We start from the raw sequence: 15,645 nt of genomic DNA on the forward strand, positions 1-15,645 counted from the left end.
CACAAGTAACCTAGCAGACAGAAGGTAGGTGGACAAAAGGGACAGGGAAAAGGAGTAGGCAACTAGTAAGCACCCACCTCTGCCATCAAGTCGCTCTCCTAGCACACAGTAGGGCAAACAGCTGATCTGTGAGAGCTGTACAAATTCTTTTGACTCTTGAGCATGAACAACTCCCAGTTCAATCTTAAAAGTGCCCAAAGAAGAAGTCGGTGGTTTCGGGACTGGTGAAACCAACTGGGCCTGCCTACAAAGTTTGTGCCGTGGTATAGATTGAATACTCAGCACCAAGATGACACAGCATAGGAAACACAGACTGGAGAGGGTGGGGGCTAGCAGTCATCCACAGGCTAGTGGCTACCACACTGGACAGAACAGTTACAGAACACTCCCATCAATGTAGAGTTCTATGGAACAGTGCTGCTCCAGGAGCTGACATTTCCACCCTCAGCACTTCTCCCTAGCATTACATGGGTTCATTCTGCTTCTTTCACAATATAATGCAAAGCTCCAAGGAATGGCAATGGATGCCTTAGAGCAAGGGTCAGCAAACTGTTTCTGTAAAGGGCCAGGTAGAAAACGTATCTTAGGCTTTGTGGGCTATCCACTGTTACAACTATTTAACCTCTAGTATTGTAGGTAGGGTAAAAACAACCATAAATAATATGTAAATGAATGGATATACTGTGTTCCAATAAAACTTTATTTAAAAAAAAAGACAGTAGAATGCCATAATTTACCAGACCTGGCTTCAGTGAAACTGTACAGGCATCTTCAGAATACAGTGGAATCAGAGGAAATCCCCCTCTCCTATTGCAAAGAATCGTGAAGTATATAATCTCACATCCTCTTTCTTTATTACTTGTCCACGCTCTGACTAAGCTCGGGCTCCCATTCAGGTTAGAAAGACTCCTGGCCATTTGTCTGGCATCTTCTACTTCTAGGATTCCCTGCCCACCCACGAAAGGTACAAATATATTTATTGTCCAACATGCCCTAAATCATACTGTGATCCTACCAAGGCTAATTAAAATATAGTTTAAAGGGGAAAAAAACAATGAAAATACCCCAACAACATTGTGAAACATTTATTTTTGTTTTGCAGTATTAAGCCATGATTAAAACCACTGTAGAAAAATACAAAGTACACTGGATAAGAGGTAAGTTAGCTGTTTCAGTATTTGCTTTTATAATTCAGTTAAGACAATGGGCACCTAAGATAGCATCATTAACTCAAAGATGCAGCTGAAGGGTTAGATATGATACCCTGTCCATTCTACTAGCCTCCAAAAGCATTCAAGGGATCATCAAATATGTCTGACACCTTCTTTTCAGATTTTTAGTTCAGGCACTGCCTGTGAGGATCGACTTTTCGGTTTGGTTTTCTTAGCCTGGACACCAGAGGAGCGTAAGTCATCTTTAAAAAGAAAAAGAGAAAGAAAGAAAGAAAAAGAGATGTGAATAGGCAAGAAAATGAGTGCTTTTAAGGTGCATCTACACAAATCACAAAAGACTCAAGTCTGGTAACAGTATGGGACCAAAAAACACTATGACAGAGTCAAGCCTCCTAGATTTTGGTCCTGGCTCTGCAACTAACTATTTGACTCACATACCAGTCATAGGTTCTTTCTAAGCACAATTTTCTCAGCTACAAAGGTATATATGTACATATGCAAGAGAGGGAAAGGGAAAAGAAAACGATCTCCAATCCACTCCAACTTTATGATATGTAACATTGTACTTCATTCAACCTTTTCCCATTGGATTTTAAGAGCAATAAAAGTAAGCAACGGGAAATTCAAAATAGGAGTTGCCCTCTTTTAGAATAAATGCATCAATCTGCGGCATATCTATGTAAGTGCTAAGAATGTAAGTCTTGATGACTCCATTCCTGCTCAGTTTTCCACTGACACCAGTGTTTTATTAAAACAGGCATGCATTACTTTTTTTATAATAAAACAAAAGAAGTTTCTTCTGCACCCCAGGTGACGGGAAGCACATGGAGACAAAGCACAAGGCTCATGTAGGGAACAGTCCCAGTGTGGCCCTGCAATACCAGCTTTCTCCCAGTTAACCCCCAGATCAACCCCTGGGGGAGGAAGGGGAAAAGTAATAAATGGGTATTTGGCCTCAACTCAAGCTCTATCTACCGACACAGAACATACCAGAAGCTGTACATTTAGGTTTATGGGACATTTGGATTGGCCCTCAGTAAAGTAGTTACACCATGGAAAGAAAATGAGTATGTTTACACACAGAGATTGTTGGTGAAATGCAATGTATGAGTTATAACCTGCTTTCCTATATAGTCCTGCTCTCCTGCACCGCCCCTCCATTCTCTAAACCACTGATGCTCACTCTCCTGTTAGGACTCTGACTCAATCAAATACCTCACACCCGAGACAGCCACCTCAATATACTTTAGCCTGTGGGGTAGTTTCTGGTCTCCTTTCATAATCAGAGTGTTCCAGGTAATTGGCAGTGGGTGTACTAAGATATAAACTAAATTATACTTAAAAATCAGATTCTGCCCCTTCAAATTCCTTCATGTCCATCATACCCAAAAGTTGTTTCACCAAAATGACTAATCCATTCACTTGTCCATCCTTAGCCTAACTCAGGGTTAGATAGCATGCCAAAGGAAACCCACTGGGGTGCACTGTCCAGGCAAGGGCCAAGACAAAGGTAGCAGGAGAAATAATCAAGTCACTGAATGAATGACTTTCTATGTCATATGAAGACAACCAAACTTACCCATATCATCAGCAAATACAGACTTGGCTTCACTTTCTTTTCGGACATTTCTTTTGGTTTTACAGTTAAGTCAGCAAAGATGTCAATATTATCATCAAACAAGTTAGACTCAAATGTTCTTTCCTTCTCTCTTGTTTTCTGTGAGGGTTTAATTGCTTCTGTAGCAAATATATCATCCTTGTTAAGCTAAAAAATGAAACAATTTTAAATTAAAAAAAAACTTGATTTAACTGCCCCCTCAGCCTGGAATGCACTATTCCAGGATCTCTGCCAGCCCTGGTCCTTCTCAGGCCTGTCTCAGCTCAAACGCCAGCTCTGCGGAGCGGCCTTCTCTACCACTCCACATGCAGGAGCTCCTCCCATCCCTATTGGTCATTCTTGTCCCAAGGCCTTGGATTGTTTTCTTTATGACACTTAACTTTGTCTGAAAACTTCTTATTTATCTGTGGCCCTGCCTGTAGCCCCCGCTCCTCCCTAAGAACTCTGAGGAGCACAGTGCCGGTTCTCGTTCTCCCTGTGCCAGTTTCTGGATGCTCAGTGAACCCCCGCCAGAGAGTACCTGACCACTGAAGGCCTTACCGCTGCACTAAATCGTCAGCCCCAGCCAGGGCCTGTTTTCCCACAAACCTGAGGTTCAACTCTCAAGCTGTACCAATAGTGGTTGATATATGTCAGAGTGGCATGCCAAGGAAGCTGCACTGACATTCTGGTAAAAATGACAAAAACCAAGACCTGTACCAGTGGTTATGGCTAACCAGGAACTACCCCCTATATGAAACAAAATACTACTTCTAGGTAAGTTTCAGAGTTATTAATAAGAAAACCTTATTGTAGTTACAAACCAAATAGTGATCAGACAGCAATGAAACAAGCTTAATGCAATCTTAATTATGCAAATGTAATGTACATTAATGTCATCAAATAAGCCAATCAGGTATTTTTCCCTTAACATAGAACCAAGCACAAAACATATTTTTATGTCTTATTACCTCAAAAATATCTTGTGATTTTGAGATGACATCCTGCTGATGGTTGGATTTTGACTCATTTTTCTTACCCTTCTGGTCTATAAAGAGATCATCCTCATCTTCCAGGAGAGGGAAGGGATTTGTTTTCTTTGCTGGTTTTGGTGTAACAGACTGAAAGAGATCATCATCACTGCCTGCCTCACCTAGAGCAGGAAACACGGAGCTCTTTTCTTTACTTCCCCCTGGAGGTGTACCTAGGCTCTCTGCTGCCTTCACCAAGACTGTTTTTCTCCCAGTGGACTGAGAACCAGGGCCCTTGGAAAAAATGTCCTCCAAATCAAAAATGTCATTCTCAAGAGGCTGACCAAAAGATTTCGCAAAGGAGTTTCCATACATTCCAAGCACGGGAACACCTGCCCAAGGTGGAGTAGCAGTTGCCACAGCTTCCTCAGAGTCTTTTCCACCACGTGTTCTGGGCTGTGGCTGACAGCCATCTGGTGAAATGGTGCCATCTGCCAATTGTGCAACATATCTCCTGGGGACACTCACGTCCTCAGCCTCACTGGACTCCAGGGCAGCCAACTGCCGAGCTGTGCGGGTCTGTGGTCTGCGCTTTCCTCTGACTTTGACCCTGCTCTGCAGTGGCAAAAATCAAATGTTGATATGATGATTAAAAAAAAAGTTTTCAAGACACTGGGAGCCAAGATGGCGGCGTGAGTAGGACAGTGGGAATCTCCTCCCAAAAACATATATTTTTGAAAATACAACAAATACAACTATCCCTAAAACAGAGACCAGAAGACACAGGACAACAGCCAGACTACATCCACACCTGCGAGAACCCAGCGCCTGGTGAAAGGGGTAAGACACAAGCTGCAGCCCGGCGGGACCCGAGGTCCCTCACCCCAGCTCCCGGCGGGAGGAGAGGAGTCAGACCAGGGAGGGAGAGGGAGCCCAGGACTGCAAAACACCCAGCCCCAGCCATCCGCACCAGAGCGCAGACACACAGTGCATGCGTGGGGTCCTGGAAACCAGGGAAGCAGGACAGTAAGACCTGTGAGGGGGTCCCGCAGCCGGCGACCCTGGGACAAAGTAAAGCGGGTGCTTTTTGAAAGTCTTAAAGGGACAGGGACCCCACAACTGGACAGAAGCATCCCGGGTCACAGTCCAGCAGCTGGAAATTCCAGGGATCTCTGGGCGCACTAACCCCCTGGACAACAGCTGTGAGACCCCTCACAGAGGTAAACAGCCAAACAGCCCCCCTGATCATTACCCCTCTGGGGCCCTGCCATAGCAGAGCAGCGGCCTGAGGCTGGCCACGCCCACAGCAAGGGAGCGTCCTCCATACCAGGCCAGAAGAGAACGGCATGATATACTTAATGCAATGAAACAGAAGGGCCTCGAACCAAGAATACTGCATCCAGCACGATTATCATTTAAATATGAAGGAGGGATTAAACAAGTCCCAGACAAGCAAAAGTTGAGGGAATTTGCCTCCCACAAACCACCCCTACAGGTCATCTTACAGGGACTGCTCTAGATGGGAGCACTCCTAAAAAGAGCACAGAACAAAACACCCAACATAAGAAGAATGGAGGAGGAGGAATAAGAAGGGAGAGAAATAAAGAATCATCAGACCGTGTTTATAATAGCTCAATAAGCGAGTTAAGTTAGACAGTAAGATAGTAAAGAAGCTAACCGTGAACCTTTGGTAACCACAAACTTAAAGCCTGCAATGGCAATAAGTACATACGTTTCAATAATCACCCTAAATGTAAATAGACTGAATGCACCAATCAAAAGACAGAGAGTAATAGAATGGACAAAAAAGCAAGACCCATCCATGTGCTGCTAACAAGAGACTCACCTCAAACCCAAAGACCTGCACAGACTTAAAGTCAAGGGATGGAAAAAGATATATCGTACAAACAACAGAGAGAAAAAAGCAAGTGTAGCAATACTAGTATCAGACAAAATAGACTTCAAAATGAAGAAAGTAACAAAAGATAAAGATGGACATTATATAATGATAAAGGGCTCAGTCCAACAAGAGGATATAACCATTATAAATATATATGCACCCAAAACAGGAGCACCAAGATATGTGAAAAAAATACTAACAGAATTAAAGGAGGAAATAGAATGTAATGCATTCATTTTGGGAGACTTTAACACACTGCTCACTGCAAAGGACAGATCCACCAGAGAGAAAATAAATAAGGACATAGAGGCACGAACAACACACTACAACAGATGGACCTAATAGTCATCTATAGAACTCTACATCCAAAAGCAACAGGATAGACATTCTTCTCAAGGGCACATGGAATATTCTCCAGAATAGACCACATACTAGGCCACCAAAAGAGCCTCAGTAAATTCCATAACATTGAAATCCTACCAATCAACTTTTCAGACCACAAAGGCATAAAATTAGAAATAAATTGTACAAAGAAAGCACAAAGGCTCACAAACACATGGAGGCTTAACAACATACTCCTAAATAATCGATGGATCAATGACCAAATTAAAATGGAGATACAGCAAAATATGCAAATAAATGACAACAACAACACAAAGCCCCAACTACTGTGGGATACAGCAAAAGCAGTCTTAAGAGGAAAGTATATAGTAATCCAGGCATATTTTAAGAAGGACGAACAAACCAAAATGAATAGTCTAAAGACACAATTATCAAAATTGGAGTAAGAAGAACAAATGACGCCTAAAGTCAGCAGAAGGAGGGACATAATAAAGATTAGAAAGAAAACTACAGACCATTATCCCTGATGAACGTAGATGCAAAAATACTCAACAAAATATTAGCAAACTGAATTCAAAAATACATCAAAAGGATCATACACCATGACCAACTGGGATTCATCTCAGGGATGCAAGGATGATACAACACTGGAAAATCCATTAAGATCATGCACCACATCAACAAAAAGGACAAAAACCACATGATCATCTCCATAGATGCTGAAAAAGCATTCGACAAAATTCAACATACATTCATGATAAAAACTGTCAACAAAATGGGCATAGAGGGCAAGTACCTCAACATAATAAAGGCCATATATGATAAACCCACAGCCAACATTATACTAAACAGCGAGAAGCTGAAAACCTTTCCTCTGCGATTGGGAACAAGACAGGGATGCCCACTCTCCCCACTGTTATTCAACATAGTACTGGAGGTCCTAGCCATGGCAATTAGACAGAACAAAGAAATACAAGGAATCCAGATTGGTAAAGAAGCAGTCAAACTGTCACTATCTGCAGATGACATGATATTGTACATAAAAAACCCTAAAGACTCCACTCCGAAATTACTATAGCTAATATCGAAATTCAGCAAAGTTGCAGGATACAAAAGTAACACACAGAAATCTGTGGTTTTCCTATACACTAACAATAAACTAATAGAAAGAGAAATCAGGAAGACAATTCCATTCACAATAGCATCAAAAAGAATAAAATACATAGGAATAAACCTAACCAAGGAAGTGAAAGACCTATACCCTGAAAACCATAAGACACTCTTAAGAGAAATTAAAGAGGTCACTAACAAATGGAAACTCGTCCCATGCTAGTGGCTAGGAAGAATTAATATCATCAAAATGGCCATCCTGCCCAAAGAAATATACAGATTCGATGCACTCCCAATCAAATTACCAACAGCATTCTTCAATGAACTGGAACAAATAGTTCAAAAATTCATATGGAAACACCAAAGACCCCAAATAGCTAAAGCAATATTGAGAAGGAATAAAGTGGGGGGGCGGATATCACTCCCCAACTTCAAGCTCTACTACAAAGCCACAGTAATCAAGACAATTTGGTACTGGCATAAGAACAGAGCCACAGACCAATGGAACTGAATAGACTCCAAACATTAACTGAAACATATATAGCCAACTAATATTCGATAAAGGGGCCATGGACATACAATGGGGACAGTTAAGTGTGAGCAGAGCTGTCCGTGAGGAGGAGCGTTCCTGAAGCAGCAGCCAGGCTGGTGGCAGCAGCAGGCAGGGAAATGTGTGTGCAGGGAATGGTGCCTGATATGACTGTAGTTTAGCCTCGCCGTATGGGGCGACTGGTGGGAAAGTTGGATGCTTTGGTTAGCATGGATTATAAAAGGCTTTAATATCAAACTGAGGAGCTCAAACTCAAATGGGCAGTGAGAGACCATCAGAGAGGGACATGATCTGCTCTGTGTTTAGAAGCCTTTCAAGTGGCAGTGCAGGAGAGCCTGGAGGTAGTGGGACTTCAGTGTGGCTACTGATCAGGATGTAAATCAAACAAATGGGAAAGTAGACAGAGAGTTAGGGAGGTGGAAGGAGGACAGAAAAGATGAAGGAAAGATCAGATGCCTCCTTCATATGGGGAGTTAGGGTCAGCCTAATGTGTGTAACAGATGGACTAGGAAGAAACATACAAGTTGTTCTGGTTAAAAAAAAGGGAAGCAAGCAAGCAGAGGCGGTTGCATCACCTTGTTTGCACTGTGTAGAGTGTCTGCCTGAGCTGGAAGATCAAAACTCACACCGGCCTCCCCACTTCCAGAAAGAGTGGGCATACTTCCCAGACTGTGGGTCCTCCCAGGTTCAGATAAAGGGAAAGCCAATTCAGGCAAAACAGGCCTTGTTCCAGAGATCTGGGGAGTCACTGCAGGCAGCAAGGCTGCTGGATTAATTGCTAAATCTGCCTAAAGAAGAAAATTGACACTTATTCTGTATGTTTTCTTAAACACAGCAGCCTGTTCTTATTATTATGACACACAGTGAGAGACTCATTGTACATAACGTATATTATGAGAGGAGAAAGAGACATGCAGGATAGTCTCCTGATCTAGTCTTAGAATTACAACAGAAGGCTACCTGTACCCACCACTGGGACCAAAAAAAGGACATTATAGACAGCACACAAGCAGCAACAACTAGAGGGTGGGGAAGAGATAAGAAAATGCCTAGCAGCAGCTGACAAAAGTAAAAACCCCAAAAAGTTTATAGATGCCACAAGGCAGGCAATGAAGATTCCAGACATGGTATAATTACTTGTATTTTCCAGATCTGAGGGGATGGCTCTTTGGTTTTAAATGGAACGGGATCTGGTGAGTCCTGTGTGAAATTACAGTCAGTTAAAAACCCACTGGGGATAGAAAATGTTCCTTGGATTAAATTTATGCCTGTAAATAAATGTGTGAATGAGGAAAGCTGTCACTTTCTGTAGTTCTCTAATGGGAAAGGCATTCAGATGTCTCCTGGGGCCTCACAACATTTCACTGACATCACTTCACTTATGTATGCCTCCTTATCCACTGGGCAAGTAGAAGGCTGTCAGACTGCACACAGAATAAGGGAGATGGAGACCATGAATAGGATTCCTAAAACTATTAGGGTATCAGAGCACCAAAACCTGACCAGTTGGGGAAATTATCATGCTGGGAATCTCACATGGCAAATATTACAGAGCACACAGAAATTCACACACAGCCTAATGCACTGGTTCTAGAAGCCAAAGCAGCTGAGACTTGGGACAAATCACTGGGTATGTGCTTGTCCTAGAGCCTTGCTGTCAGAGCTCAGGACACTGAGGCCTCAGTGAGACATCCAGGGGCAGCAGCCAGCTGGACCCAGTACTCACTCTCCAGTTCTGAGCTGCCTTCAGGAAGCACTCCACAGAGAAGACTGCTGAGGACGGACGCCTATCAGCAATGATCTCAGGAGCAGTAACAGAGGGGGAACCAAGAAACGGGATGTAACTGATATTTAATTCTAAGTAAACCAAAGAAAGAGCCAGGGGTTCTGGTGGGAAGAAGGTTCTTCACCATACCTCAACTTTATCTTGGAATTGAATGGAAGGACTTCAAAAAATTATTAGTAAGCACAGATTCATAGGACTGGGGTGTGGAATGAGGAGGGGATAGATGAGCAGGGTTGAAAAATACAGTCAAGGAAAAGAGGTCATCCTAGTCGCTGTTTCCCCCTTAATTAAGAGAACTCTGAATACCCTTGGGCCTGCACGATGGAGTTATTCTATACTGGGATGCAAACAAGAGCCAGAAGTCCTTAAAGAGATCGGTTCTAACCTGAGGTGTTTCCAGTTTCCATTCGCTTTTTTCTTTGATACCTTGAGTGGACTCCATATGCTCTGGTTCCTCAAAGAGGAAATAGAGTGGTCTTTTTTCACTACCTTCTTTTCAGGTATCTTTAAAGAAAAAGAATACCAAAAGTCTATCAAGTATCTTAGAAATTTTAAAAGAAAGTCATATTGCAAAAAAAGGCTCTGGTTTCTGCGTTTTAAAAGTCACTTCTCAAATGAAGGTTTTGAACCAACACAGAGGCGGCTTTTCAGAAATATTCTAAAGACTGACTTTCTTAGGAGCCCTCTCTATGATAAAAAGAAAACAGAACTTATAAAATCTACTGGGCAGGGGGAAAAGGTCACATAGGCAAGCTAACACTCAGATTTAAGGTTCTGCACCTGAAAGGCATGAATAGTTAGTCACCATATTTTATGCACTGGTCTTTCAGTAAGCAACTTAAAAACCAAACAAACTTAAAATACACTAAGAGAATCTGGGTTAGTTAATGCTTTACTATTAGGGAACTTAAGATGGGGACAATACGAACAATACGTTATCTGCCTTTCATTTACTGGTAATCACCACAATTCCGTGTATTTTCCTTAACCGTGTAACTGGACATTAATTTCCTTTCCCAGAAATCTTTCCACTCCTCCACCAGTATTGAGAACAAAAGGCTGGTATCAAAGGCTTCAACTTGGCAGAGCTGAACATATCATCATCTTCATCATCCCCAAACAGGCTCCCAACACTTGGCTCTAACAACTAGAATAGAGTATAAACTCAAATTCAACATCCAAACCAAAACAATTTACAAAGAACAAGGTGAGCAGCTGAGATAATTTCTAATACAATAGCAAAGTCACGATATGGAGAGCCATTCGTAACTGACCCTGGTTTTTTTGGTGCTGGAGAAAATGTCAACATCTGGGTCATTGTCCTAGAGCTTGTGACTGAAAAGGAGTTCTTCATCCTGAAAGACACCCGTGCTCTTGGGCCAGGCATCAGAATCAGAGCCCTGGGAGAAAGAGGAATCTAAGGATTTACCTTTATAAGGATCACACACACATGTAAAGATGAAACAACAAAAATGCAGCTTTGTTTATAATGGCTAAAGGTTGGACACAGCCTAAGTCCTAACCAGAAAGGAGTGACACAGTAATATGATGCAATATTACAGAACTATCAAAAATAAGGGAGAATGTATTTATAAGTACAGGTAACATAAACATACTCTGGAAAGATCATTGTTCAACTTTGTGTAGCATCTCAATGTTTTATATTAAAAACAATAAATTAGTTCCACAATAAGAAACATTTTAGGGGTAAATATACACAAACTTAAACAAGTTCTCTCCATTTCATTCCCAAAGGGAGGAAAAGACTTAATACCAGAAAATACATGGTGGTCAAGCATGTATCCTTCTAACCTGTCAGCATCGAAGTCCAAAGAACTGCACAGGTATGACTAGCCAACCTTCCCCTATGCCCATCCACCTCTTATCCCACTACCTTCAGATTCCAAACAAGTTCTTTTTGTTTCTAGGACAGCTGACATTTGAAAATTACTGTTCACATTACTTGGTTGGATACTATAATGCCCCAGACTTTACATTCTAAAATTCTCCCCTATTTATTCTTTACTATCACACCCACAGAGTACAACAAAACTCAATTTAGACAAAACGTGTCACATTAAAAATTAATAATTATTGTTTATTATACATAAAAACCAGTGTAACATAGCAACTACATTTGTGAGTGTCACAACTATGAACATCAATACAAAATCACACACAGTAAGAGACTGGAAGAAAATATACCAAATAATTCATATTCACTCAGTGTAGTCCTCATTTATAAACAGGGTTATACTATTTATGTAATAAAAAATTCTTTAAATGTTTTCTTACAGAAATCAACATGGACTATATCATCAGTTTGAAAAACACTGGAAGAGGGAGGCAAGATGGCGGCATGAGTAGAGCAGCGGAAATCTCCTCCCAAAACCACATATATTTTTGAAAATACAATAAATACAACTATTCCTAAAAGAGAGAACAGAAGACACAGGACAACATCCAGACTACATCCACACCTGTGAGAACCCAGCGCCTTGTGAAGGGGGTAAGATACAAGCCGCGGCATGGCGGGACCCGAGCGTCCTACACCCCAGCTACTGGTGGGAGGAGAGGAGTCAGAGAGGGAAGGGACAGGGAGCCCAAGACTGCTAAATAGCCAGCCCTAGCCATCCGCACCAGAGCACAGATACACTGCGTGCGTGGGGTGCTGGAAACTATGGAAACAGGACAGAAAGACCTGTGAGCGGGTACCCGCAGCCAGAGCCAAAGGTACAAAGAAAAGCGAGAGCTTTTTGAAAGTCTTAAAGGGACAGGGACACCACAGCTGGACGGAAGGGTCCAGAGACACCACAGCGGGATGGAAGCATCCAGGGACACTTAGCTCAGAAGCTTGGAATCCCAGGGAACTCTGGGCACTCTAACCCCCTTGGCAGCAGGGCAGCTGGGAGGTACCTAATGGAGATAAACAGCCTCCGGGCCGTTTCCCCTGTGACGAAGCTCCGCGATATCAGAGCTGCACCCTGAGGCAGGCCATGCGCACAGCAACTGCAGAGCTAAAACTCCACAGCGGCCGGGCAAGAATCAGAAAAGCCGCCTGCACGCAGCTGCCCAGCACAAGCTGCTAGAGGTCACTGTTCTCCAAGGAGAAGAAGGCCACAAACCAACAAGAAGGAACATTCTCCCAGCTGTCACATGTGCCAGCTCCGCAAACTATATCTATCGCCATGAAAACGCAGAAAAATTGATATGGACCAAAATCACAACCCCTGAGGAGATAGGCCTAACCAGTTTTCCTGAAACAGAATTCAAAATAAAAATCATAAACATGCTAACGGAGCTGCAGAGAAACATACAAGGGCGAAGGGATGACGTCCGGAGGGAGACTACAGAAGTGAAACAATCTCTGGAAGCATTTCTAAGCAGAAAGGATAAGATGCAAGAGGCCATTGATGGAATAGAAATCAGAAAACAGGAACGCATAGAAGCTGACGCAGAGAAAGATAAAAGGATCTCCAGGAATGAAACAATATTAAGAGAACTGTGTGACCAATACAAAAGGAACAATATCCGCATTAGAGGGGTACCAGAAAAAGAAGAGAGAGAAAAAGGGATAGAAAGTGTCTTTGAAGAAATAATTGCAAGAACTTCCCCAAACTGGGGGAAGAAATAGTTGCTCAGACTACGGAGGCACAAAGAAATCCCAACAGAAGGGACCCAAAGAGGATAACACCAAGACACATAACAATTAAAATGGAAAAGATCAAGAACAAGGACAGAGTATTAAAGGCAGCCAGAGAGAGAAAAAAGGTCACCTACAAAGGAAAACCCATCAGGCTATCATCAGACTTCTCAAGAGAAACCTTACAGGCCAGAAGAGAATGGCATGATATATTTAATGCAATGAAACATAAGGGCCTTGGACCAAGGATACGGTATCCAGCACGATTATCATTTCAATATGAAGGAGGGATTAAACAATTCCCAGACAAGCAAAAGTTGACGGAATTTGCCTCCCACAAACCACCTCTACAGGATATTTTAGACGGACTGCCCAAGATGGGAGTACTCCTAAAATGAGCACAGAACAAAACACCCAACATAAGAAGAATGGAGGATGAGGAATAAGAAGGGAAAGAAATAAAGAATCATCAGACTGTGATTATAATAGCTCAATAAGCAAGTTATGTTAGACAGTAAGGTAGTAAACAAGCTAACCTTGAACCTTTCATAACCACGAATCTAAGGCTGCAATGGCAATGAGTACATATCTTTCAATAATCACCCTAAATGTAAATGGACTGAATGCACCAATCAAAAGACACAGACTACTAGAATGCATAAAAAAGCAAGACCCATCTATATGCTGCTTACAAGAGACTCACCTCAAACCCAAAGGCATGCACAGATTAAAAGTCAACGGATGGAAAGAGATATTTCATGCAAACAACAGGGAGAAAAAAGCAGGTCTTGCAATACTAGTAACAGACAAAACAGACTTCCAAACAAAGAAAGTAACAAGAGATAAAGAAGGACACTACATAATGATAAAGGGCTCAGTACAAGAGGATATAACAATTAGAAACATATATGCACCCAATACAGGAGCACCAATATATGTGAAACAAATACTAACAGAATTAAAGGAGGAAATAGAATGTAATGCATTCATTTTGGGAGACTTTAACACACCGCTCACTCCAAAGAACAGATCCACCAGAGACAAAATAAATAAGGACATAGAGGCACTGAGTAACACACTATAACAGATGGACTTAATAGTCATCTGTAGAACTCTACATCCAAAAGCAACAGGATACACATTCTTCTCAAGTGCACATGGAATATTCTCCAGAATAGACCACATACTAGGCCACAAAAAGAGCCTCAGTAAATTAAAAAAGATTGAAATCCTACCAACCAACTTTTCAAACCACAAAGGCATAAAAGTAGAAACAAACTGTACAAAGAAAGCAAAAAGGCTCACAAACACATGGAGGCTTAACAACATGCTCCTAAATAATTGATGGATCAATAACCAAATCAAAATGGAGATCCAGCAATATATGGAAACAAATGACAACAACAACACAAAGCTCCAACTTCTGTGGGACACAGCGAAAGCAGTCTTAAGAGGAAAGTATATAGCAATCCAGGTATATTTAAAAAAGGAAGAACAATCCGAAATCAATAGTCTTATGTCACAATTATCAAAATTGGAAAAAGAACAAATGAGGTCTAAGGTCAGCAGAAGGAGGGACATAATAAGATCAGAGAAGAAATAAATAAAATTGATAAAAATAAAACAACAGAAAAAAATCAATGAAACCAAGATCTGGTTCTTCAAGAAAATAAACAAAATAGATAAGCTTCTAGCCAGACTTATTAAGAGAAAAGAGAGTCAACACACATCAACAGAATCAGAAACAAGAAAGGAAAAATCATGACGGACCCCACAGAAATACAAAGAATTATTAGAGACTAGTATGAAAACCTATATGCTGACAAGCTGGAAAACCTAGGAGAAATGGACAACTTTCTAGAAAACTACAACCTTCCAAGACTGACCAAGGAGGAAATAGAAAATCTAAACTGACCAATTACCAGGAACAAAACTGAAGCGGTAATCAGAAAACTATCCAAGAACAAAAAACCCGGGCCAGATGGATTTACCTTGGAATTTTATCAGACATACAGAGAAGACATAATACGCATTCTCCTTAAAGTTTTCCAAAAAACTAGAAGAGAGGGGAAGACTCCCAAACTCATTCCGTGAAGCCAACATTACCCTAATACCAGAACCAGGCAAAGACCCCACAAAAAAAGAAAACTACAGACCATTATCCCTGATGAACGTAGATGCAAAAATACTCAACAAAATATTAGCAAACGGAATTCAAAAATACATCAAGAGGATCATACACCATGACCAAGTGGGATTCATCCCAGGGATGCAAGGACGGTACAACATTTGAAAATCCATCAACATCATCCACCGTATCAACAGAAAGAGGGACAAAAACCACATGAGCATCTCCACAGATGCTGAAAAAGCATTCAACAAAATTCAACATCCATTCATGATAAAAACTCTCAACAAAACGGGCATAGAGGGCAAGTACCTCAACATAATAAAGGCCATATATGATAAACCCAGCTAACACCATACTGAACAGCGAGAGGCTGAAATCTTTTCCAATGAGGTCGGGAACAAGACAGGGATGCCCACACTCCCCACTATTATTCAACATAGTAC

The 15,645-nt window shown here is 41.6% G+C and overlaps 1 protein-coding gene across 1 annotated transcript in view; it reads right to left on the reverse strand.

Annotated features, from left to right (window-relative positions):
- Window positions 1–1,070: 1,070 nt before the first annotated feature.
- Window positions 1,071–15,645, reverse strand: part of LOC140850305 (WASH complex subunit 2-like) — a 52,415-nt gene continuing 37,840 nt past the window's right edge. Inside the window, 11 exon segments of the mRNA XM_073240047.1 lie at window positions 1,071–1,330; window positions 1,332–1,414; window positions 2,752–2,784; window positions 2,787–2,937; window positions 3,741–4,355; window positions 8,218–8,430; window positions 8,780–8,842; window positions 9,814–9,875; window positions 9,878–9,932; window positions 10,489–10,575; window positions 10,703–10,828. Coding sequence (XP_073096148.1) covers window positions 1,277–1,330; window positions 1,332–1,414; window positions 2,752–2,784; window positions 2,787–2,937; window positions 3,741–4,355; window positions 8,218–8,430; window positions 8,780–8,842; window positions 9,814–9,875; window positions 9,878–9,932; window positions 10,489–10,575; window positions 10,703–10,828 — 1,542 coding nt within the window. The 3' untranslated portion in view covers window positions 1,071–1,276.

Source organism: Manis javanica, chromosome 7, assembly GCF_040802235.1.
Source record: "Manis javanica isolate MJ-LG chromosome 7, MJ_LKY, whole genome shotgun sequence".
NCBI lineage: Eukaryota > Metazoa > Chordata > Mammalia > Pholidota > Manidae > Manis > Manis javanica.